The sequence below is a fragment of the Ruditapes philippinarum genome, unplaced genomic scaffold, assembly GCF_026571515.1.
Source record: "Ruditapes philippinarum isolate M1 unplaced genomic scaffold, ASM2657151v2 ctg1235_1_1_1_1, whole genome shotgun sequence".
NCBI lineage: Eukaryota > Metazoa > Mollusca > Bivalvia > Venerida > Veneridae > Ruditapes > Ruditapes philippinarum.
Window position 1 is genome coordinate 21366 of NW_026855406.1, and position 27910 is coordinate 49275.

General features: G+C 32.5%; 2 protein-coding genes across 2 annotated transcripts in view; one reads left to right on the forward strand and one right to left on the reverse strand.

Moving 5' to 3' along the window:
• The window catches only part of LOC132743174 (uncharacterized), a 44685-nt gene extending 18834 nt beyond the window's left edge, over positions 1 to 25851 (forward strand). Inside the window, exons 8-19 of the mRNA XM_060731699.1 lie at positions 140 to 178; positions 1524 to 1726; positions 6371 to 6533; positions 7883 to 7981; positions 10138 to 10409; positions 11510 to 11673; positions 14113 to 14299; positions 15594 to 15699; positions 18559 to 18609; positions 19507 to 19809; positions 20680 to 20825; positions 21387 to 25851. Coding sequence (XP_060587682.1) covers positions 140 to 178; positions 1524 to 1726; positions 6371 to 6533; positions 7883 to 7981; positions 10138 to 10409; positions 11510 to 11673; positions 14113 to 14299; positions 15594 to 15699; positions 18559 to 18609; positions 19507 to 19809; positions 20680 to 20825; positions 21387 to 21560 — 1907 coding nt within the window. The 3' untranslated portion in view covers positions 21561 to 25851. The remainder of the gene's footprint in view (positions 1 to 139; positions 179 to 1523; positions 1727 to 6370; positions 6534 to 7882; positions 7982 to 10137; positions 10410 to 11509; positions 11674 to 14112; positions 14300 to 15593; positions 15700 to 18558; positions 18610 to 19506; positions 19810 to 20679; positions 20826 to 21386) is intronic.
• LOC132743175 (uncharacterized) lies at positions 25850 to 27366 on the reverse strand. Its single transcript, XM_060731700.1, has 3 exons — positions 27269 to 27366; positions 26687 to 26882; positions 25850 to 26406 (listed from the first exon to the last, which is right to left on the reverse strand). The coding sequence occupies exons 2-3, from the start codon at positions 26844 to 26846 to the stop codon at positions 25931 to 25933; spliced, it is 636 nt and encodes a 211-aa protein (XP_060587683.1). The 5' UTR covers positions 26847 to 26882; positions 27269 to 27366; the 3' UTR covers positions 25850 to 25930.
• Between the last annotated feature and the right edge of the window lie 544 nt (positions 27367 to 27910).

The window sequence follows — 27910 nt, forward strand, 5'->3', positions numbered from 1 at the left end:
TACAATTAATTGCTAACTTTTTTGTCGTTTGGCTTAATACTATCGAACTACTTTGTTAAAATATCTAGCTTACAGTTTGTTCTTCTGTAATATTGTATGTCCTAATTTCAGACAATGAACACATTTTTTTTATTTGTAGATCTACCTGATAAAGACTGTAGCAAAGTGATAAGCGGAGGTATGTAAACTAAAATGTCTTGCAATGTTAACAAGTGCATTGTACAGAAATGTATATAATAGTGTGAAGTAAATTGGAAATGTTAAGTGATTCTAGTAAGCCTACGTAACTATAGTACTTATAACTTTTTTAAAATTTGTGTTATGTTTTCTTAGTATACATATATAAAAATTTTGTATTTCTTTCGATCTAATTATATGCATGGAACAAAGTTACTTAGACTCCTTTATTGATATTCACTAGTTTTACTAAAATTTCACCATTGTATGTTCAGTTCAACATAAAGTTGAAATAACCTTTGTTTACTACTCCCGTTTACTGGCACCTTTTAAAATAGGGCATTTGTGACTTAAATTAATTATCCTCCAACGTGAATTCAGCATATATTACTTCCGTTTTCTATGTGACTTAGGCATTTGTAACTTTGGTATACTATGCTCCTTAATGACTTGAGCAATTGTAACTTTTTTATACTATGCTCCTTTGTGACTTGGGGCATTTGTAACTTTTGTATACTATGCTCCTTTGTGACTTGAGCAATTGTAACTTTTTATACTATGCTCCCTTGTGACTTGGGGCATTTGTAACTTTTGTATACTATGCTCCTTTGTGACTTGGGGCATTTGTAACTTTTGTATACTATGCTCCTTTGTGACTTGAGCAATTGTAACTTTTTTATACTATGCTCCTTTGTGACTTGGGACATTTGTAACTTTTGTATACTATGCTCCTTTGTGACTCGGGGCATTTGTAACTTTTGTATAATATGCTCCTTTGTGACTCGGGGCATATGTAACTTTTGTATACTTTGCTTGTTTGTTACTTTGGCATTTGTTACTTCCGTTTACTATGCTCCTTCGTTACTTGAGCATGTATGACTTTCGTTTATCGTGCTCCTATGTAAATTGATCATTTGTTACTCTATGCTCCTGTTTTTGAGATCCTAATTTGAAATCATTTGACATCCGTTTATTATACTTGGATTGGTATCAGATTTTGTTCTGTCTTACTGGTGATATATTTACACACGAAGAAGAAACGTAAAGGTCTTTTTATGATTGAAGTTATTATTTTAAAGAAGTCAGTTCTTACGTGTGAACTTGCGTTGATTTTACTTGGTAAATATCAATCATTTTTGTATTATAAAGTGACAGAGGAAAGCAGAGCAGATTAAAAGAGCAGCAGCAGCAGAAAATTCATAAACAACAACAAACGAAAAATAAACAACATAAAACGAAAAGCGTAAAAACAAAACAAAACACGCACGCACGCACGCACAATAATGAAAACAACACCAACAACAAACATATATCGTTATTAAACATTTAAATGTATTCTGTTTCAGACAAAGCAGACAATCACGGGACAACGTTTTTGGCACCATTCCTTGGTCACAATAATTATAATATATATCTAACAAATCCATTCTCAGAAATCGCCAAGGTTCGATTTCTGAAAGCCAGTGACAAGACGATTCTTCTTGATAATGTTATTGTTCCGTCTGTACAAACATTAATGAAGACAAGTGCCGATCTTAGCAATGAGAAGGTAAAAAGATATCGATGTATATTAAAGTAATACATTTGTAACACCGCACTTTGGGGTCAAACGCACTTTGGGGTCCAACCCCAAAGTGCGTTACGTACTTTGGGGTCCGGCCCCAGAGTGCGTTACGCACTTTGGGGTCCAATTTCGACCCCAAAGTGCGTTCAACAGGTACATATGTATTTTTTAACATCAGGCAAACGACCGCACTTTAGGGTCATAGAAAATTATTGTTCATTATGTTTTAAATAATATATTGTTGTCAAAGCGAATGGTAAACAAAAATCAAGGTATCAAAAAGACGCAAAACATGTGCCCTGGATTATAGTAGAATCAATAGGGATTTAAATGGTCTTGATAAGTAAGCGAAGAACTTTCACCAAATAAATCACCTAAAAAAGAATTTGTATCAATTATTAAGCTTAAAATAATTTTTTCTCAAATTTTCCATTTATTTTAAAAGAATGTACACCTTTAATTAACTCCATTGTTTTTAGCGAAATGGACTATTTTCCCGTTTTTTATTTACACATTTTATAGAAATATGATAGTCTTAGCATAGGCAAAGGTATAAATTCTGGGCAATTTTAGCAAGACATTTCAGTAAAAAAATGTGCCTGATGATATGTTGAAAGAGGGCGGGGGCGCTTTTGTCCGTTTCCCCTGGCGAACGGTTGTTACGGAGCTTACAAAAACCCTTAAGTTTGTTGATAAGCTTAATAATGTATTTGTAAAAATCACTATTAATAGTCCGATCGAAAAACTTGATGTTTCACCAGAACATTGCAATAGAGTATATTTATAGTTCTTTGGAAAAAATAACTGCATTTTATTTCATTCCCAACATATTTAAAATGGGGCTCAATATGGCACCAAAAGTTATCAAGTAAATGACTGACAGAACGGGACATTTTTCGCAGCATCTTTTAATTTAAGGAATACACAATTTCTGTACTAGAGTATTTTGAACGGTGGCATAAAAGTGACATTTGCATTTTTTTTCAATACTTTTTTGTTTTTCGTACATATTTTTTTTGTTTGTCGTACATATTTTTTTAAGTTTTGAATACATACTTTTTTTTTTAGTTTTGCATACATATTCTTTTTTAATTTTGCATACATGTTTTATTTTAGTTTTTTTTTTGTACATATTTTATTTTTGTTTTTTTTAGTACATATTTTTACATGACGCAATTTGCAAAGTAGAGGTTTGGATAATTACGCCATTTGTAAAACGCCATTTTTAAACACTTCGCCATCTGTAAATTACAGTACCCCATTTGCAAATGCTATTTGCAAATACCAACATTTTCATTTTGGAGGTATAAAAAAAAATAACAACACATATAGTATACATATAGTCCGCGGTAACCCAAAGAAAGGTTCTGCATATTGTCTCGATGTGGTTAGCATTTTACACAAAGTGCCTGAAAATCCTTTATGGGGTTTTGGAAATAAGGAGCGGGCATGAAACCCAAATCTTAATCCTTTGACCTGTAGGTGTGTCCCCCGACCTTGAGCCGGCACACCTGGCATATAAGTTCTGCACATAATCTGGATGTGCAAAAGAATTGACCCAATTTTCATAAAAATCCTTCAAAGCTTAGCTTTAAGCATTTTTTCTAAATCAGTGGAATATAATGACCTTTTTAGATTTTTTGTTGAGCATTATTGTAATACACCAGTCATTTGTAACCACCTCTCTTGCCCCCGGGGAGTGCGGGTTAAAAAAGAATCGTGCTTTGATGTTGGCCCCGTCCGGGGCATGAGGCAGGAATGTTGTTATCTGAGTATCCCCCGCAGGGCGAAGATTTTACCAGTGGTCGGCTTGGTTTTAAAGTCAATGCCCCCCCCCCCCCGCTATTCTCAGGGCGTGGGGTTGAGTGGTGCATATTCATAATAATAACTAATCACCAATCTTCAGCCCTTTCCAAATAGACACTAATATAATAGTATATAATAATAAAAAAATATATAAAATACATATAATTTAAAAAATGGGCCGAAAAAGGTCGGCCGAAACCAGACTTGCCCGGCCGAAAACGACTGGGCCGATTCCACAAATGGGTCGAAATGTGACCAAACCACTGTGCTAGTTTTATACTCAACTATGGGCTGTTATGAGGTGTGAAGGCTCTTTTGATTGGCTAAAATATGTACGAAAAACAAAAATAAAATATGTACGAAAAACTAAAATAAAATATGAATGCAAAACTAAAAAAAAAATATGTATTGACCGCCATCTTGAACTCCACCTCAAATATTTCAATGTCGCAGTTGTTGTGCAGCCGAAAAATGATAAAATTCATTTAAAAAAAAAAGAATAAATATGCATGATGATTTTCTTTTAAACACACATATTTATATATATAATCATTTTCTAAAAGGTCATATTTTTAAAACAAAATTTGTGAAATTTCAAATATGTTAAGTTACAAATTGTATATGTTTCAATAACAGATGTCAAATTTAAAATTATGTAACTGGAAGATTAAAATGCGGCTTTTCCTCTTTGTCCAATCAACTGTGCTAAAAGTTTTATAATATATAGGTGATAAGGTCAATTAAGCTGTCTGTACTTATCATGTTGTTAAACCTTATGACTGATAAAATATCCAGGTGATGATTGTTGTTATAAATTCTATGTTGCTATGTTACATTATTTTGTATTGAAACCTGATTGGTCATTTTGTTATTTAAGACACAAAAAGGTTAAAATTCTATTGGTCAGTTAAAACGAAATCAATTTTAGAATTATTGTAAAGATACATGTAGAAAATTTAGAGTCAGTTAGATTTTGGATTTCCAAGTGATAACATTGTATTGTGGCTTTCCACTAGAAATAATTGTTACTGTTTTTAATATTAATTTGTTAACATCAGGATAACCTGTGTATATGTTATATATTATCTGTGGTATTCCACTAAGAAAGAAACATTAAAATATAAAACGGAACATTGTGTTGTGATACAATCCACATTCAGTAGAACCTATAATTTAGCGCATAGCACAGTCCTCAGTATTTAAGCAGATCTTAGATGACACCTTTAGATCTCTGGAACCCAAAGTGCGTTGATATGTAGCATATTAACGCACTTTGGGGTCAATTTCTCGATTTTGACCCCAAAGTGCGTTTGACCCCAAAGTGCGGTGCGAAGTTTAACGCACTTTGGGGTCGGACCCCAAAGTGCGTTTGACCCCAAAGTGCGGTGTTACAACATTCATCATCACGAGCTCGTGAAATTTCGGCATGTTTTGATACTTCCCGTAAACATTTTTATTTAGGGAATGATTTTTAAAAAAAAATGGAAATGTCTGCTATTATTTACAGGATTTTAAGTGGCTTTGACTTTATACAGACATGTGAAGTGGAATAATAACTTTTTGTTTGCAAAAAAACAAAAACATTCCAAAGTAAATGATATATACCGGAAGTGACGAAATTTCTCCGAGTTATCGATCTAAAGAAACGGACAAAATACACTGATTTAAGTAAGAATAACAGCTCAACAGGAACGTTTATTGTTTTTCTTAGTATCGTCTAACCTACTCGTTGACCTACTTTCCAAAAAGTCATGCATATTGCCGTTAATTAAACACAATACGAATAAACCTTGGGAAAAGTATGAAATTTATAGTATTGTCCTATAATAAACTGAATTTCTATGACGTGCATATCCGCAGACGATTCTGAATGTAATTAAGGTAATAGAAATCAGACTGGTCGGATCATATTGATCGAGTAATACCTTTTATTTTTATTTAAATATTTCAAAAGGATTTACATGAACTTGTATTTATTGGAGTCATGTTTATCCGTTGAAACGGATTAGGTCCGTTTTTAGCCTAAAACCAGTTAGAAATTTCAATAACCGGTAACTGAGGTAAGCTGGGAACCTTAGAAATTTAAGATTGATTTTAAGCATTACATTAGTTTCTTTATGTCAAGACATGACATTTTTTTTTTTTTCCGATTGCATACTATGTTATCTTATACAGTACGGTCTCACGGACAACAGTTACTCCTTAACAGAATATGTTTTGTAATGGTTGTTGAATACAACAAGATAAACATAAAATTTGCTTAGCCTATACTACATGTTGTATTTTATATCAATATAAATTAGTGTTAAAAATAAAATAGAAATCTTTTAGTACGGTAGGTTAAACGTTTAACACGAGTATTATTATTAAGACGCCGTTTCGTGACACCATAGACAAGAATATAAAATATCCAGTTCTCATGTGTACTTTGTATGTGTGCTTAAATCAAACAAATGCTATGTATATTTATTACTTCATGAAAGAAACATTATACATGTTCATCGCCACTATAAAAACAAATTGCAACTGATGATGATGATGATTATGATGATGATGATGATGATGATGATGATAATGATGATGATGATGATGATGATGATGATGATGATGATAATGATGATGATGATGATGATGAAAATAATAATGATGATGATGATGATGATGATGATAATAATAATAATGATGATGATGATGATAATAATAATAATAATAATAATAATAATAATAATAATAATCATAATAATAATAATAATAAAAAATACAATAATAATAATTATAATTATAATCCAATGACAAAACGAAACCTGATTTTTTTTTTCGCAGGTTGTAATTATTGAATCAGACAATGAAATTTCGGTTTACGCAATAATGACCACCACCTGGTCGAAGAAAATTGGATTTTCAATTTTACCCGTTGATATTCTTGGACCAAACTACCACGTCTACCTAGATAGTTCGTATGAGGCTGATTCTACCCCAGATTCTGGTTAGTAATTTACATGATTGCACGAATAAATACGTGGCTTCGGCACAAATAAGATTTGCTTTTATAAAGAATTAAATTACAACATCACTGCTCTTATTACTGGTAATATTTGACTTTGTTATATAGTGGGATATTCAAACATCACACTCCTGAATACCGGTCACTTCATGTGGTATCTATCCGAATATATTAAATTAACATATGGGTACAAATGATGAAGTTAACCCGCCATAAAGCGCCAGACATTACATTGCTCGTACGAGTTTCAAGCGTTTCATGTTAATATGTAGGCATCAAAGTTTGCGTATTATTTCTTCTCTTTATTATGGAACACTGTGTGGCCAATGTTATTTTCCTGCGTGATCATGATTTTTACACATAACTAGACATTATTTCAGGTGTGTCTCCAGACAATTCTGTATCTGACAAACTACATGTAGTATCATTCGGAACATCTCGCCAATCACACGTAAACATATCGGAAATAAAACGGATCGAAAGTAGTTCTACCACGTGGATTGTGATGCCCTAGTAAAAACAAATATGTGCTAATGAGTAACGAATGTATTTTTTGAATATCCATAGGAAAGTAAAGTGTATTTGGGTTATATTATGATATGTGACATTAAAAATGTCTTACAATCAGAATAAAAAAATCAAGCTCGAAAAGTTGCGATTATAACTGGCTGAAGAAACATGTATGTCATTTATACCGTTTTATTGTTTTGTCAGTTACATTGACATTTTTACATATCTAGACCTTCCGTTTCCTTTTGATTTAGGACACTGCTTCAAACAAGTTAAAAGTCGTGTGAGATTTCGTTTGAGGAAATATTCTGCTCTTCATATCTAACGTCCGGAGTTGTGTTCAAGTGCTAGTCCATGTCTTTAATAATGCATGAAGCGACGGGGTATATCTGTTTCTGCGTCATTTAAAGCTTGCCTTTTATAATTTGTCTGTAACAATGTTAATTAATATCATTGTCAAATTTTACGCGCAAGTCAAAAGGTACACCGCCGTCCCTAACCCCCAGGAAACACTGGGAACGTTTGATTCTTGCATTTTCAGAAATCCCGCTGAAACCCTGACTTCCGTTTATTAGACAACAATCTACATGTTCCACTGTATTTTGATACAATAACAATGTTATTGCATTTTGACCAGTGTTGGGACTTGAGAAACCTGACATCCCCTGTACTTCATCCCAAAAGGAATTGCAAAGTGGGAGTTGGGGTGCATTATATTCATATGAACTAATTAAGAAGTAGGAATTGTACATTTTTGCGCAAAAATCATTTTAATTTTGTAACATATTTGAATGTCAGTATTTTTCTTTTCTTTCTCTCAGCAACACTTTGCAGAGGATTTTCCTTTCATGACAACACCGAATCAAACATTGGACCTGTAAGCAACATGATTAATATAACAAAGGGAATATATAACTCAGGTAATTATAACATTATCTTACAAATACTTAGTTAATTGTTACAGTATGACGTTAAATCAAACAAATATTCAGTTTATTGTTACAATATGACGTTATAACAAACAAGTATTCAGTTAATTGTTACAATATGACGTTAAATCAAACAAATATTCAGTTAACTCTTACAGAATGACGTGATGATATCAAACATATATTCAAACAAATATTCAGTTAATTGTTACAGTATGACGCCTTGATATCAAACAAATATATAGTTAATTCTTACCGTATGACGTTGTAATATCAGACAAATATTCAGTAAATTGTTACCGAGTGACGAGATGATATCAAACAAATATTCAAACATATATTCAGTTAATTGTTGCAGTATGACGCGTTGATATTAAATAAATATTCAGTTAATTTTTTTACAGTATGACGTTATGATATCAGACACATATTCAGATAATTGTTACAGAATGACGTGATGATATCAAACAAATTTTCAGTTAATTGTTACAGTATGACGTGATGATATTAGACACATATTTAGTTCATTGTTACAGTATGGCGTGATGATATCAAACATATATTCAGTGAATTGTTACAGTATGATGTTATGATATCAAACAAATATTTAGTTCATTGTTACAGTATGACGTGATGATATTAGACACATATTTAGTTCATTGTTACAGAATGACGTGATGATATCAAACATATATTCAGTGAATTGTTACAGTATGATGTTATGATATCAAACAAATATTTAGTTCATTGTTACAGTATGGCGTGATGATATCAAACATATATTCAGTGAATTGTTACAGTATGATGTTATGATATCAAACAAATATTTAGTTCATTGTTACAGTATGGCGTGATGATATCAAACAAATATTTAGTTAATTGTTACAGTATGATGTTATGATATCAAACATATATTCAGTGAATTGTTACAGTATGATGTTATGATATCAAACAAATATTTAGTTCATTGTTACAGTATGGCGTGATGATATCAAACAAATATTTAGTTGATTGTTACAGTATGATGTTATGATATCAAACATATATTCAGTGAATTGTTACAGTATGGTGTGATGATATCAAACAAATATTTAGTTCATTGTTACAGTATGGCGTGATGATATCAAACAAATATTTAGTTAATTGTTACAGTATGATGTTATGATATCAAACAAATATTCAGTGAATTGTTACAGTATGGCGTGATGATATCAAACAAATATTTAGTTAATTGTTACAGAATGACGTGATGATATCAAACAAATATTCAGTTCATTGTTACAGTATGGCGTGATGATATCAAACAAATATTCAGTGAATTGTTACAGTATGATGTTATGATATCAAACAAATATTTAGTTAATTCTTACAGCGTGATGTTATGATATCAAACAAATATTCAGTGAATTGTTACAGTATGGCGTGATGATATCAAACATATATTCAGTGAATTGTTACAGTATGATGTTATGATATCAAACAAATATTTAGTTCATTGTTACAGTATGGCGTGATGATATCAAACAAATATTTAGTTAATTGTTACAGTATGATGTTATGATATCAAACATATATTCAGTGAATTGTTACAGTATGGCGTGATGATATCAAACAAATATTTAGTTAATTGTTACAGTATGACGTTATGATATCAGACACATATTCAGATAATTGTTACAGAATGACGTGATGATATCAAACAAATTTTCAGTTAATTGTTACAGTATGATGTGTGATATCAAACAAATATTTAGTTAATTGTTACAGCGTGATGTTATGATATCAAACAAATATTTAGTTCATTGTTACAGTATGGCGTGATGATGTCATACAAAATTTCAGTTAATTGTTACAGTATGGCGAGATGATATCAGACAAATATTCAGTTAATTGTTATAGTATAAATTAAAGATAACATGCAATACCAGGATAACTGCTCCTGTTTTCGCAAGAAAATACTCTTATGAAGAAAAAAAAAAGAAATTTGTGTACAAGAATCGGAAAATCAGTTTCTTGCAAGAAACGGTACATATTGAATAGTATAGTCTTACAAAACATGGAAGAGTGACTGCGTTTATCCGCTGGAAGTATGAGGTGGTGCTTTCCAACGAATACTCCTGTATTATTTACATTATACTTTTTTGCAGACCTTGGGCACCAAAAACGCATTACAGCTAACCGCCCTATGGCCGTATTTTGTGGAGCAGACGACAACCTGGTACAGATACCGCCACTCGAATCACTGGGAACACAATACTTTATTCCGGAGATACCTTACAACGCAGGTTCAGAAACTGCGGAAATACGTTTGGTTGCAACCGAAGACAGTACCGTTGTTATAATACGGGGAAACTATGATAATCTGGACACCGTTGAAATGACAGGAAACATCTTTTCTCGTAAAGTCGAACTTAAAACGGTATGTTTCATGTGAATTCACGTGACTTTTGCATATAATTGTCTGGTTCAAGTAATATGGCATTTCGGTCGAGGCTATTGCATTTTGTTTGAAGCCTTTACAGTTAGAATTTTTATGGCCGTAGTATTGGAAATTATTAAACCGGAAATAATTCTATATAATTAAAAAAGGCGGCAAACTTGCATTACTCCCTCCCATACGACATCGATCACACCCGTCATTCTTATTCCCCTCCCATACGATATGCATTGATATACGCTACGATGCGCATGTTCGTTTCTTCTGTAATCCTAGATTTAAAGATTACCTTCATCAACAACAATATTAGCTAGGTAAAACAACGTTTTTCAAAATTTATACTTAAATTGGAAATTTATCGCCAGTGTTTCTTCAACAGATTGAAATAGCTTGTATACAATATTGACAAAAATGTTTACTTTTTAGTGTAAGAATGTAAACCATGTAAACAGATCTCGATTTTGAATGTGGCAGTTTTTTAACGGCATATCGTTCAGATGTTTGTTAGTAATGCCTTTGTAAATCATATTACTGCGCATCCGAACTCCATACCCAATCGGAACTCCTCGAATATTTTTCATGATAATATATCTCTTTATCCGGAGACTGACGGAAAGGGCCGAAAAGTTGCGATTGTGCTATACTCCACAATGCACTCAAAATTCAGCTTACTAACAATTAAAAATTAAGAAACTTTTATGTTTGTATTCCTTGTTAGAGATTTTGCCGGGACTATAAGTTGGTCTGATAAACATTCTTATTGAAAGAACAGAAAACTTTACCGATAACATAATTACATGAACAAATCCATACTGTAAAGTAAATCTGCAATATGTTTTCTAAGGTTTTGTTGTGCCTTTGTGATTATGGGATATGCTTTGGAAATTTTTCATCATTTGTGGCTATAAACATTTGCACAATGTTTAATGTTAAAAAAAATTATCGTCATTGTCATTAATTTGCCTTTTCATGATTCAACTGTTTGTTGATAATTTCGAAAAAAATACAGGGTCAGTGATGCAAGAAATCACGTGTTGTTTATGTAGAATAACCATATTGTGTGTCTATATTAAATTAATTAGGTCTATAACATTACGTCAACAAAGCCAATTCAAGTACACCTTCTGTTACGATCACTGGCTTCACCTAGCACATGGGCATCTGTGACGACAATACCACCAGTGCAACAGTACAAGACCAAACATTTCTTTCCGGGTTCCCTGACCAGCATGGGAATTGGCTTTGGGTAAGATTCTGTACGGTGGAGACGGATATAGTTTGAGCACTGTGTAACAAATCATAATTAAGAATTCCACAATAAATAAAAAAGAAATGTTTTCAATTAAGTGTTAAAATAATGTGTTCTTGTTTAAAATAAAAATCTGTTTGATTTTCGGAAGACTTGAATGACAAAATTAATTGTTCGGTTAATATTACTTTTAATGTCACTTTTACCGTATACCATCAAGTACATTATTATATGTAAAAATTGTTTGAAAACCATTTTCATCGTTGTAATAGATGTCCCATTCGTATTTAAATATTAAAATAGTTTTGATAGAGTGCTTACAGAGGCGTATCATGTTGGGGACAGGATCTGACCCCCAAGCGTCTGTGCTTTTATATAAAAAAGAAAATTACAGTTAGCAGAGCGACAGTACTGTGACGCATAGAACACAGATTAAAGTTATCTCATACGAGTAGTTAAATATAATATTTTATTGCTGTTTGTATACAAATGATACTTGAAGCTGCACACCTCTAAATAAGCCAAAACATTTCAAGAACATCAACCTGAAGAAAAATTGAACTAAGATTTTATTAAAAGTAAAAAATATTTTCAATTCATGTAATAATTGACATGTTGCGTGAAAATTAATTGCTGATTTTGTTGTATTTTTCACCACATTTGAGCCGCGTCACGACAAAACCAACATAATGGATTTGCGACCAGCATGGATCCAGACCAGCCTGCGCTTCCGCGCAGTCTGAACAGGATCCATGCTGTTCGCTATCAGTTTCTCTACTTGTTATAGAGTTTGTAAGCGAACAGCATGGATCCTGATCATACTGCGCGGATGCGCAGGCTGGTCTGGATCCATGTCGGCCGCAAACCCATTATGTTGGTTTTGTCATTACGCGGCTCATTTCTTCTTTGTGTTATGCAGGAAGGGTTTTTATTTTGCACATTTTGACTTTATTTTGGATTTTTTTGTGGATTGAAAGTACCGTTTGCAATTTGTCAATTACATGTATTTTCTTTGTTCACTTGAAAATATTTTACTTTTTAATACATTTTTAAAATGTTCATGAAATTAAGCCACGCTGCTTGAACATATAGCAACACTCATAACAAAGAGCAAAAGAGTTCGACAAGTTTTTCTGACATCTCCTCTCCAGTGTATTGGTCAAATGTTTCACTATCGCTCACTTTCTTACTGGTGTAACGTGAATGTATTCAGTGAGCTGCGAAGGGGGCGTATTGTGACATCGTAAGCAACTGTCCTTCCTTCAAGTGGTGTATATAAACAAACCCATATTAAAATACTGTAAATAGATTATACATGTATATTCACGAAATATAAAAATATCAAAATAGCGACTATGACACAAAACACAAACTTACAAAAACAAAGAACTTCAAGCGGCATGTATCCGGATTCATGCTAATTTTCGTGCAAATTTTGTAAATGTAGTTGTGAAGAAATTGTCACGTGTCAAACAGCACTTTCAATCCGAGTAAATTACCAAGAAAGAGGTCAAAATATTCAAAAATAATCCTTACTGATTTATCTCACAATAGAAAAATGGTGAAAAAAACCTTCAGTACCAGTCATTACTCGCATATAACATGTACATTATTTCTTGAATTTGGAAAACTTTTTACTGATACATTTTTTTCACGTTTGATTGTCTTGAAATACTTTAGCTCGGCATGCTGCTTTAAGCCACACGAAACAAACGTGTGATAGAAAATTATACAGTTTTTGATTGGTTACATGGACTGTATGCACATGGTTTCTAATTTTTTTAATAAAATGCCTGGCTCCTTTGATAAAATTTGCCGCTATTTTCGGGGTTATTATTGAATTTATATATTTGACAATATGCAAACAAGCAAAGTTAAAAGAGAAAATTATTTTACATATGTGAAGGAAACCGTGCATTATTACAGCAACAAATAGTTTTCTTGAAAAGCTTATATAAACATGGAAAATATAGAAATGTAAGATATTTTATTTCAATCTTTTTTACAACACATTTGGCGTTTCTTATTTATCACTCAAAAAATATGTAAATGAGAAAGAAAATAATAAATTAATTAAATAAATGAATAAATTAAGAAAATAAAAGCTAATTATTGCATAAACAGCTTTTTAAATGTTCTCCCTATTTAAATTACACTGAAATGTATTATATATAATAAATTTGGGCCGTGTCATGACAAAACCAACATAATGGGTTTGCGACCAGCATGGATCCAGACCAGCCTGCGCATCCGCGCAGTATGATCAGGATCCATGCTGTTCGCTTACAGACCCTATTACAAGTAAAGAAACTGACAGCGAACAGAATGGATTCGATCAGACTGCGCGGATGCACAGGCTGGTCTGGATCCATGCTGGTCGCAAACCCATTATGTTGGTTTTGTCGTGACACGGCTCAATTATATTTTCGTCTGCAGTTTAAGGATAGGTGTCGACGAAGACGGTCAACCAGTAGAACCACTACCTATACAGAATATTAATACTATAAGCTCAAGTGCGGGAATATATGTCTATCAGAACACGTTCCTTTTGTACTTCTTAACTCGTGCCGACGTTGGCAGTTACATAATCGCCGGCGATATGTTGTACGAAGATATTAACAAAGTTAGTTAGATGCGTTTTCTATATTATGTTTAAGGTTTTGTTAGAATATTCCCCATATACCCAAACTAATTACATGTATATTTGGTTTAAAAGAATTGTGTGAGCATTTGACGTCATAGCCATATGAATGTGTTGACTCACATCCTTATAAATAGTTGACGTCGTATATGAGTATTCACATAAATAGATTGACAAATTCTTTGCCCATCTCTTTGACTGTCAAGTTGAGTTGAATTAGTAATATAATATCAAGAGATTGGTTATTACAATGGTGATTAACCAATAATTGATTTTTTAAGATAAAATATAAAAACTACAAACATTATAAAAAGACTACCCATTTAAAAAAAATGAACGTAACCGATATATATCATTTTTAATAGAATGTATGTAGGTTACATGGGATAATTGTTTATTTTCATAGTAAAATATAATACTTGAGGACAGAAAATATCTCTAAACCATACAGTAAATTATATAAAAAAAGATTCTCGTATATAATTAATTTTAACAAAAGTTTTTACTGTTTTAGTAAATGTTTAACTAAACAGCTTAAGTAACAAGGTTATTATCATGTACAATTTTAATAAGAAACTAATTTACATTTGCAACTAATGTAATCGTCTGCTTAGGGGCGTCCATGACCGATTTGTTAAGGTCATTGAGTTCAAACTACATGTACTTGTCCCTCATCTCTGTTGGTTTGAATCCTTTTTACCTCTTTCATGTGAGTCGGTGGTTCTACACACTACTCAGGTGTGCCCGTTCGTGCCTAAAATAATAATGCACGGAGTGATAGGTTTTCCTTCACCAGTAAAGCTGGAAAAACGCTTTATGACCTTCAGTGTTGGTGTGACGTTACCCATGCATCCCACACCTCCAGGAAAACCCCGCTCTCTGAACGGTAGTTGTAAAATTATTGCGCTTTAACATAAAGAATTTTAATTCATTAAGGAACATTTTAGCATGATTATGAATATCTAACATGGACGTCGACGACAACGTCGGCGTAACATTTTGGTTAAAGTTTTACGCGCAACCTCTTGTACAACATCAACTCTCATTAGCCACTGAACTTTAACTTGGCGCATATCTTTAAGATCCTAATAGCTGGTCAACATTCAAGCCCCATAACTCTGACACATTATTTTTTTTAAGTTAAAGTTTTACATGCAACAACAATCTTTAAAACTTCTGAAGTTATTTACTTTAAATTTAACATACGTCTTTTGAATCATAATCGGAGGTCAGTATTTAAGACTACTGTAATAATTCTTACATTGTTTTATGACAGATTTGCAACGTCACAGTTGGTTCCCCTGGTGACGGCATAGATAACGATTGTGACGGTCTGGTAGACGAGGAGCAGTGCACAACTAATATAACAGCTGGTGAAATAGGTGATTTTTTTTAACTTGAAAAAACAATGATACCCATTTGTATGGTAGCAATTTATAGCAAAATTACTAAAATACAATAAGATTATATTACAACAGCAACAAAAACAACAATAACAACGACGACGACGACGCCAACAACATCAACAGTAGCAGCAGGAACAACACCAATTACATAAGCAGCAACTACTAAAACAACATAAGCAGCAACATTACCAGAAACTGCAACAACAACAACATAATCATCAAAATACTTAAAACGCAATAAGACTATATAATAACAAAAACAACAACACCAAAAACAAAATCGCCATCAAAATAATTAAAACGTAATAGGATTATTACAACAACAACATCAACAACACCAACATCGCTATCAAAATATTCAAAACGTAATAAGACTTTATTACAACAACATCACCGTCAAAAACAAGAACATCATCATCAAAATATTCAAAACGTAATAAGACTATATAAGAACAACAATAACATCAAAACAACAACAACATTGCAATCAAAATATTCAAAACGTAATAAGACTTTATTACAACAACAACAACAACATAAAAAACAACAACATCATCGCAATCAAAATATTCAAAACGTAATAAGACTAAATTACAACAACAACAACATCAAAAACATCAAAATATTCAAAACGTCATAAGACTATATAAGAACAACAATAACATCAAAACAACAACAACATTGCAATCAAAATATTCAAAACGTAATAAGACTTTATTACAACAATAACAACAACATCAAAAACAACAACATCATCATCAAAATATTCAAAACGTTATAAGACTATTACAACAACAACAACAACAACATAAAAAACAACAACATCATCGCAATCAAAATATTCAAAACGTAATAAGACTTTATTACAACAACATCACCGTCAAAAACAACAGCATCATCATCAAAATATTCAAAACGTAATAAGACTATATAAGAACAACAATAACATCAAAACAACAACAACATTGCAATCAAAATATTCAAAACGTAATAAGACTTTATTACAACAACAACAACAACATAAAAAACAACAACATCATCGCAATCAAAATATTCAAAACGTAATAAGACTAAATTACAACAACAACAACATCAAAAACATCAAAATATTCAAAACGTCATAAGACTATATAAGAACAACAATAACATCAAAACAACAACAACATTGCAATCAAAATATTCAAAACGTAATAAGACTTTATTACAATAATAACAACAACATCAAAAACAACAACATCATCATCAAAATATTCAAAACGTTATAAGACTATTACAACAACAACAACAACAACATACATAAAAAACAACAACATCATCGCATTCAAAATATTCAAAACGTAATAAGACTATATTACAACAACAACAACAACATAAAAACAACAACAACATCGCAATCAAAATATTTAAAACGTTTAATTTAAGACTTTATTACAACAACAACAACATAAACAGCAACAACAACACCATCAAAATATTCAAAACGTAATAAGTTTATTACAACAGCAACATCAAAAACAACAACAACATCATCATCAAAATATTCATAGCGTTATAAGACTTTATTACAACAACAACAACATCAAAAACAACAACAACATCATCAAAATATTCAAAACGTTATAAGACTTTATTACAACAACAACAACATCAAAAACCAACAACAACACCATTAAGATATTCAAAACGCAATAAGATTATTACAACAACAACATCAACAACAACAACAACAACATCGCCATCAAAATATTCAAAACGTGATAAGACTTTATTACAACAACAACAACATCAAAAACAACAACATCATCATCATCAAAATATTCAAAACGTAATAAGACTATATTACAACAACATCAAAAACAACATCATCATCAAAATATTCAAAACGTTATCACAATTTATAACAACAACAACAACATCAAAAACAACAACAACATCATCATCAAAATATTCAAAACGTTATAAGACTTTATTACAACAACAACAACGTCAAAAACAACAACATCATCATCAAAATATTCAAAACGTTATCACAATTTATTACAACAACAACAACATCAAAAACAACTACAACATCGCAATCAAAATATTCAAAATGTTATCAGACTGTATTACAACAACAACATCATCAACAACAACACCATCAAAATATTCAAAACGTAGTAAGATTATTACAACAACAACATCAAAAACAACAACAACATCATCATCAAAATATTCAAAGACTTTATAACAGCAGCAGAAGAAGAAGAAACAGCAACAACAACAACAACAACAATACCACCATTGCAACTAGTACATAAACAACAAAAGCAGCAATAACATCATCATCACCATCATCATCCTACACAAAACAACTACGTAAGCAACAACAGCAACAATAACAACATCATCATCATCATCAACATATAAGCAAACAGCTGTAACAGCAGCAGCACTTTCAACAACAGCAAGAACGACAAGAAAAATAGACAAAAACAAAATTCAAAACAAAAAAACATCAACATTATCGGTCACAATCTTTTCTGGTTGTTTCTATTTCTGTTGCTACTATTGTTGCGGCTTACGGTATATTATTTGGTTACAATTTTTCTTATACCGGTATTCCTGATGTTTCTAATATTTAAAATATTAATGTTGTTGCTTTTGTTGCCATAGTTTCAGTTGTTGTTAACTCTTACAATTGTTGTTGTTTGCGTCTTGCTTGTTCGACGGTATTAAAGTAAATCATACCTGTATAATTTCAGAAATTAAAAAGGTATACATTTGTGTTAATTATAGCAGTCAACTTCCAAAGGTATGTACAAAATAATTAATAATGTTGCATATTTTTTTCAGACGCCGATATAGATGGAAGTTTTAATGAGGATTGTGCTAGCGGAACAACTCGTATGTATCTTTCATGTTTAAATTTTAAATTCTGCTTAAGCCGGTGCTAGAGGGCGTAGACGGTAGCTTGGAATTACCACACCCATCCACGAACAGGCGCAATAAAACCGAGCCTGCAATATTTCTCAATTTTCCAGTTTTGGGCGTTCTTTTTTTTTCTCTGTTTTTCAGTTTTTGTTTTGTTTTTGTTTTGTTTGTAATTGTTTCCTATTGTTTAATTTAAAGAAATCATTGACACAACTCAACATTATAATTATGCTAAATAGTTTTGTTGATACTTGATATTTATTGACAAATCATTCATCAATTGCATGATAAGAACACAAACGCAATTTAAGTGCCAATACGCCATTGGCCCATTGCAATGTTGTACATGTAATTATATATTACTTTTAGAGATCTACTTGGCAATGCCACATGCCAAATATTTAAGCTAAGGGCAGTTAGTTTCATAAAAGAAGACTTCAATTGTTTTTTCCTATTTAAGGCAATGTAAACGAAGTGGCCCATAGGACAGGGCCAGTTTTGAATCTAATGGGCTAATTTAGAGAACCACAATATGATGCTTCATGCTTAATATCTAAGCTCTTAGCATTGTACTTCAAGACAAGATGTTGTTTTTTTTAAGATTTCACGTTTAAAGTCTTGTGACCTACTTATGCATCAGACTTGAACCATTTGTGTATTTTTGACATATTGCCGTCCAAGGGAGTTTTTTGTGTGCAGTACTCTTTGTGAATAGGTGTGTCGAATATATTCTGCCTGAAAATTTCACATAATCATGATAAAAAAAATATCTTTTTTTTTATACCGAATACATAAATTTTTCAATCTTAAAATAAATTTCCACATGACCAATTATGTTTTTTTTAAGTGACCAATCACGACTTTTTTCAGCATTTACTGCAACAAACATAGACCTAGCCTTTACACCAGAGTCCGTGACATGTCCAGTCAACTCTGGTACTGGAAATGCGGGCGAAAGTGCTGCGACAGGCGACATTTCTTCCGGAAATAACAATAGTGGAGGAAGTGTTATCACCATAAATAACGGACTCGTAAAAATGAACCCTCCAACTGTAACACCCGTCCTTGCTAAACCGCCAGGTTCACCACCGACTTATCTTCCGCTTTCTGCATCTGCAGTCGCTGTTGTGGTTCAAGGAACGGCCGCAACTACAGAGCCAACAGTAACTAATAGTACGTTTCCGAACACCTTACTTCTTATACCTTTCCATTTGCGACCAAGAGGTTGCCTTTAAGGTTTGGAGCAACAGAATTGCAGCCCCCCGTTCATCCCCCCCCCCCTGTGTGATGGTAAGAGGCGACTATATAGGCGCCAATAAGTGGAGTCGGTGCATCTCTTAGCTCCAGTAGGTGAGATGGTTTTGAACTCTGGCGTTGCTTTAAGTTTGTAACACCTGGGGTTAGCCAAAATCATCTTCCCTGTTCCGACGTCATATGACCTAAATTGTTAATTGTTCGTGTGCCATAGCCCCCCCCCCCCACACACACACAAAAGTGAGCAGTAGTACACTTTAATGTAGACGAATTTGTTCAAAAGTAAGAACATGCAATTCTGCCCAGATCCAAAGTAATTAATATAATAAAGAGTCTAAAAATCAATATGTATTTTGCTATGGTATGTATTTTTTTAAAATATTTTTTAAAATATTTTTTTACATAAATTTTTGTTATTAGAGAAAAAAATTGTGGACCAGACACGTAATGTATCATCCCGTAGACAATGCTGACCTTTAATCTCAAAGTGCGTCATGGATCTTGGAGTGTTGCTCATGGCACGTCGTGTTATTTCAAAATATCTTGATACATGACAGAATCATACACCGGACACGAAGTGTGACGGACGGCCACTTCTTTACCATCATTTTTTTCTCGAAAAGACGAGAAACAACAAAACCTCCGCATTACACGGCAGTGCGTGGACAGAAAGTCGGTACATTCGGCTAATTTCCTTAACTATCTCTATGATCTAAAGTAACAACAGATTTAAACATGCATAATTTACTATATTTTTTGTTTGTTTATTTAAAATGCGAATCTGTGTAGCAACAAAAGAAAATTGCGTGGCTGATTGTATATGTCCATGTGGATGGGTTAATCCACCAAAGAACTATACACCCCAGGAGCTGCAGATTGTTGTCAAGGAAATACAGGAGAAACTGAGAGTATCAAAGACATCTCTGAGCTCCGTGGTACGTTTATAATGCAGTTACTTTATCAGTAAACATGTCGTTCAGCACGATAAAGTATCAGAAGTAAATAAATTGTAGCGCGACAAAAATCTGTCTTAGACCTGGCTGACTTTGGTAAATGGATTTACTCCAGTTAATGCGTTTAGCAATTTTATATAGACTTGTTTTTATGCATTTTCTTAAGCTACATTAAACTTAGATTGGATCACATACTAGTTTTTTTTGGTTCGCTTGTGTATGTAGCTATAAGCTTATAGATACAATTTCGAACCCGTTCCTGGATCCAAGCAGTACTTAGCAATGAGTGTGCTCAAGGAAACAAGGATTTGCCTGTGAAGGGATTTGAACTCATGCGGCTAGCGATCATTAGATTACTTTTGAGGCGGTAATCTCTCGGCCATGACGCCACTAAGTATTATCTTTGAACATGAATAGATCTTTATAGCCATTCTTATTAAAAATTAACACACAAGGGAGTTTTAATACTTCAATAGACACCGTAACATGTAATAATTCAAACGTTATGTACTTAACTCTTACTGTATTTCTTTTCGTTTCAAGATTCGCTCAAAAAGTAGCGCACAGGACGGCAGAACAGAAGCCACCGCAGTAGGGATTGCTGGGATCATTTTCATTGTTGTTTTACTGGGAGCGGTTCTTCTGCTGGATCTGGCCACAATAACACGTGACCTCAGGCTAATGGCGAACAATCTGAGACAAGTGTTTCAACCCTGACTTCTATTAGTCCATGGATACATAGAACGGATTACAAACTATCTCTGTTGTTTTTAAGTTATTATATTCCCACTAGGTAATCTAGGCATACAGTCTTTGACGATGTTGATTTGTAAATGCTTTTTAAGTACTTAATTGAGTTTTATGACGGTTTTGTATTTAAACATTTTGAGTCAGCTGTTGGATAAACGGCTGTGAAATCTAGTCAGTGGAACATTATATATATTCATTGTATTTCTATTGGTACATCAGACGTGTTTGCATTAACAACCATAACAATGTTGAATGTGGAATCACTCAGTCTTTAATCCATCAAATCTATGATGGAGATTTTAGATAATATAGGTAAGGAGCAAACAGAACGTACAGTCCGGTATGATTGCACGAAATATTTTAAACGGTTTCCAAGTCAAGTCAAGTCAAATCAATAACCTCAAACGTTTTAAGGGGTTTAACGACTCTTTATCAAGGAGTTTGGTGTTTACTTTCTAAAACACATTTCAATTTTTTATATGCCCGAAATAATTTCGGGCATATTATGTTATACCCCCTGGCGTCCGTTCGTCCGTCCGTTAGCAATTTGGTTTCCGGAGCATAACTTAAGTTCCATTCGGCCCACAGTATTCAAACTTCATAGGATGATTGTCCATACTGGGTAGAAGACCCCTATTGATTTTGGGGTCACAAGGTCAAAGTCAATATCACACAGTTTCCGGAGCATAACTTAAGTTCCGTTTGGCCCACAGTTTTAAACTTCATAGGATGATTGTCCATATTGGGTAGAATACCTCTATTGATTTTGGGGTCACAAGTTCAAGGTCACTATTACTTTAAAACTGAAAACAGTTTCCGGAGCATAACTTAAGTTCCATGTGGCCCACAATATTCAAACTTCATAGGATGATTGTCCATATCGGGTAGAAAACCCCTATTGATTTTGGTGTCCCAAGGTCACTATAACCTTAAACTGAAAACAGTTTCCGGAACAAAACTTAAGTCCCATTTGGCCCATAGTGTTCAAACTTCATAAGATGATTGTCCATATTGGGTAGGATACCCCTATTGATTTTGGGGTCACAAGGTCAAAGTCACTATATTACCTCAAAACTGAAAACAGTTTCCAGAGCATAACCCAAGTTCCATTTGGCCCACACTATTCAAACTTTATAGGAGGATTGCTATTTGAAGGAGGTAATACTTTATTTAATTTAATGTAATGTCTTACAAATGATTCATCCTTACTAAAAAAAAATACTTTCGGGCATATAATACTCCGCCTAGCGGTGCTCTTGTTTTATGTGTGACATCATTTTTTTATCATCGACAAATTAATTATTTTGATGTGACCATTAAATGAAAAGCTTTATGTAAAAAAAATTATTTAACCTTTAGAAAAGCTGAGGACCGCTTTAATAATATGACATATTTTATTCATCAATAACTTTTTTAACTTGCATTAGTTTGTTTTTGAACAGGGTGCATTTCCAATTAAAGCAATATATAAACTGGTACCTTTTTGCACTCCTCTCTGTGTGTGTCTGCATCTCAGTTGATATACTCTTATAGGTACTGTCTTTCATTATTCTTATTTAAACTCGGAAAATTGTAAATTGTATGGATACCTATTTAAGTTAATGTTGTTGAATTATTATCTATGTATATGCACCTAGTTTGATCCGCTTCATAGATTACATGTAGATTATGCTACTTATCTCCCATTTGAAATGTTCATCAATTATTACCATGTTACCCATGTTTTTTTCACAGTAACTAATGTACAAAAGATTAACTGATAGTATATTTCAGGCTGTTTATGCATAAGTTATGACATAATGCATAAATTGTGACATCATGAATTAGTTATGGCACAATTAAAATGTGACATCATGCTTAAGTTGCCACACGGTAAAATTGCTTCCATAGTGATATCATGTTAGAATTGTAACGGCATGTTAAAAAAAAATATTTGAACCGTTTTTGTGACGTGTTAAATTATGTCATCGTTTTAAAATTACGATTTGTTTAAATCGCGAATCATATTTAAATTATGACATTTTGTTTCAATTGTGTTTTCAGAATTTAATTGTGACATCATACTACACTTTGTTCGCGTAGCAAAATGATTGTTTGTTTTTATAAATATGATACTAGTATAATATTTGACATGTAACATACTGTTTTTTTGTGACATCACATTTCGGTCTGTGTTTCGGTTTCGACATCGAGTTTCGTTTTGTTTCTATACTGTAATGTATTTTTGCCAAGATTTGAGTCAGCTAGTATTTAATCGTGTAAATGTGATGAAAGTACGTTAATGTGAGTTTTTTCTTCACGTTTACTCGTATAATCGAGTTTGTTATATATTTTACATGCTTTTTATAGATGTGTTTCAAAATTTTAAACGCCATCCGCTTGAAAAGCACGCGCTAAACAACAAAATTGAAAGCTTTGCAGACTCAGACAACAGTGGAAAATGTAAGCTACGGTCGGCAACCTCTTGCATTGACTTAAAGACACATTATGCCCCAGAAATTAATACATATTTCTTTCTTTAAAATAAAGCAAACGTGGGTTTAATAATGCTTTAATAATGGTTCTAGAGCATGTAAGATACTAACCACGCGAAACAGTACCAATGAGTATGAAATAATTTGTAATAAAAGTAGCAAAATGCAAACAAACAAATACTCTAACTACCGTAAGACTAAATTACTATAAATGTACTTATTGATATAAAACAACTGAGGAAAGGGGAATGGACAATAAGTTACTTTTTAGAAACTTGTACAGAACACCACAAATAAATAAAACTTTCGAGATATTTTATAGAAAAAAGAATTCTGGTGCTTAATAGACCTTTAAGCAGAACTCAACAACCAAACATGAACACATTTTATATTTAGAAAATTTGTCTTCAAGTGATTCATTATAGAATTGAAGAAAAATATTGTGAGAAACTGAAGAGTTAATTTGATACAACATGACCGTTAAACTTTAAATAAATGTTGCCTAGCAGCAGCTTCAATAACCTAAAGATTTTTTAGTGTAGTATTGTTGGACATTGTTAGACAGCACCACTGGCAACATGCAAGTTGAATGTTAGAAAGTTCAAGGTCTGTTTCTTTTATATACTAGCCGCATTTTTTTTTTTTTGCTTTTTAGAAAAGCTAAACTCCGTTGTTCTGAAACTATTATTGAAGAAAATTTATATAAAATTTATTCAAAAATGAATAATATTGGATTACATGTATATAAACATTTTGTTTAATATTAATAGGAGAATTCAAGACATATCATATATTGCCATAGAATGCCCAGAGGGACATGTATCACTCGTTTATAATCAGAAAATCCAAGGATCATTACTTATCAGTAACATGATTTTAAAGTTAAACAGTATACTTTGGCATTAAGAAAACGCTATCCTTGGGTAATAATAATTATGAAGTTACATAGGAGTCTTATCGGAGTATTCAAATCATAAACATGGGTTAATATGGATATACATCTATTCTCTACAAGTTTATGTAATATAATGTATACCAATATTTTACAAAGACATTGAAAACTCGATTTGGATTACAGTTTTCTTTTTTGTCATGATTAGCTACATTATTTGATTGGTAGAAACATTATGTGTTTGTTATTGTTATAAATTTGAAGATGTTATTATTATCTATTTACTTAAGAGGTAGCATTTTATATAATAATTCACACAAAGGTAACATTTTGTAGTTCTTATTCACACAAGCGGTAGCCCAACGCTTATTGCTTATCTTCTTAACCATTCACATGCTGAATTTATGTAATGGATTCGTCCTGCTTTGACTTTGGAGCAGTATATTCCAAGTTTAAGGGATGAAGAGCTACCAGCAGTAAATAGAGGCTCGTCTGGCTCGATACTAAGTGGCAAAGGCTTATCACCTTGTATTCAAGCAGGTAAAGGTATGAAAACGTTCATGTTTCGCTTCTCTTTGTGTGTACAAACATCATCTACTTTGTTCATTTTGAATATAAATTGAAACCTTTCAGTCTTGCCTGCTTCTGTTGTTTTTGGTATATTTTTTAAAATAAACTATTCTTGAAAAATGCCTTGTTCACAATTTTCTCTGTTCATATTGCCAAAAAATAATGATAAATAAAAACACATCCTTCAAATAGAACCAAACTTGATGCTGGCGGTACAAATGATTGCAAACCACCTTGATATAGCCACATATAAAAAATAAATAAAAACGTTACCACAGAAATAATATTTTTCAATAGAATAAAAACACCAAATTGAAAAATATTTTTTCGAGCCACCAGAGTAAATTATTATCTTAAAATATACATGTACATGTATATCAAAACCAGTTAAAAGAGTAATACTAAATTGGCAGTTTCAACGGTACAAGTAAAAACTTTCCGAACTCTTTCACAGTATCCATTGCTACGCATGCGTGTACCGCCCCTTGTTTACCACGAATCACAGACTCGTCTCTGATTGGATTAAGTGGCTGATGCCAGATATTTGCGTGTATCTGCACTCCGAACGTTCCATCAAAATAAAAAGCAACAAAATCTTCAAGTTTGATATCGTCTCCTGGTAAGGCGAGTAAGGCAACAAAGGGATCTTTATTCTTCGGGTAGAAAACTTGACCTCCATCCGGGTGATAATTTGCTTCTCTGACAAGCACGTGCGTCCTGTCGGCAGGCGAAACATGTTTTGGCAATCTGCCAGTAATAAAGTCACCATCTTCGGTGCCGTCAGTAAACAGTGACTGGTCCCCGACCCATTTGTATGTTAACTCATCATGTATAAGACCCCCAAGGGTACCTGTGCCAGGGCATAGTTTACGCCAACCTGTGATGGATTAAAAATGTTCGATACATTTCATTTACCATAAAATACACATTAAAATCTTGTAACTATGAAAGTTTGAAAAAAGCTGTAATAGCAAAAGACCAGAACAAGCGAAGGACAAAAAATATCATTTTATTCCATTGTATAAATTTATTTTCAGTCCGTGGTCCATAATGACTTTAGCTTTAGAAAGGAAAAAACTTTTAAGTTCTATTGTCGGATATTATATATTAAAGTTAAGCTGCTTAAGCATCAGTATCATGTTTACAGATATACCTACCTTGTACAGGCCATGGAGTTATTTCCACTTCTTCATTTTCAAAATCTGTCACAATTCTACCATAACCCTTTAATGTTTCTTTTGTTGCCATAACAATTGGAACCGGAAATGGATCTCCATATTTTGGATCATGCGCTTCGTCATAACTTGCGTTAATCATTCTATGTCGTAGAAAATGTCACAGTGATATGCTTATCTAGAAATCAAAATCAAATTTAATAATTTTTCTATACAGATAAAACAAAAGGAGTTATAATTTTTTATACGATTTAAAAGAATTCATAATATATAAATCATCTTACACATAAATCTCAAAAATAACGTGTACAAGGTCAGTCATTTGTATTGTCCATTTATAAACGCTAGCTATACTGTAAATGTGTACAATGACGTTTATTATTTTCAGATAATGTATACATATACATATACAGACGAATGCCTTAATAGCCTACTATCGATCGTTCATCTTAGAAATCCATTCAACAATGTTTAAAATAAACCCAATTAAACGTAGTTTTACCACTGTCTTTTTAAGTAAAGTTTAAAGTTTAACTAAACTGCTTAAGTGAATAGTCAACTTACCATGCATTTAATGAAAGCATTCATAATCAAAAACAATGTGGTTGTATAATTTTGACAAGTGACATACAAATGGCGTTTTGTAAAAAAAGGGAGAAAACTTCAACTGTCCACATACATAGGTATTGTTTTAAAGTTACAAGCTCATTCAATGTGTAGGGGACACCGGGGCAAAGTGAAACAATTCTTTTCCATATCAATATACGACCCACTCGATTTTGAATTTTTTTTTCTGTTTCACTATTTGATGTGTATTCTTCAATTCTACACTGACTTAAATATTTAATATGATATAAACAGTTGAGATTGTAGACTAGGAAATATTAGAGGAGTATTTTACGAAGCAAAGTTTAACAGTAAGTATGACAAGTTTGCTTCTGTTAAAAGAAGCATGCGAGAGGACTTTTTGCTGCTGTAGAAGATTTGTTTAATTCGAAAATATTTGGGGATATTTTTTGCATAAAAGACACAATTAATGAATGTTTATAAATTACAATTATTTAACAAAATAGAATTAAATATATATATTGAATATAGTATTATAATGAAAGTTTGTTTTAACACTTCATTTTTTTAATGTTTTGAATGATTATATACCGGAGAAATGGACTTTTTTTTCGGCGCAATAGGGGTATTTTTCTAAAA

Excerpts from the sequence above, each read along its gene's own strand:
- LOC132743175 (XM_060731700.1), bottom strand. The coding sequence starts at position 26,846 with ATGATTAACGCAAGTTATGACGAAGCGCATGATCCAAAATATGGAGAT. Across the intron at positions 26,407-26,686 it reads AACTCCATGGCCTGTACAAG|GTTGGCGTAAACTATGCCCT; the intron begins GTAGGTATATCT and ends AATCCATCACAG.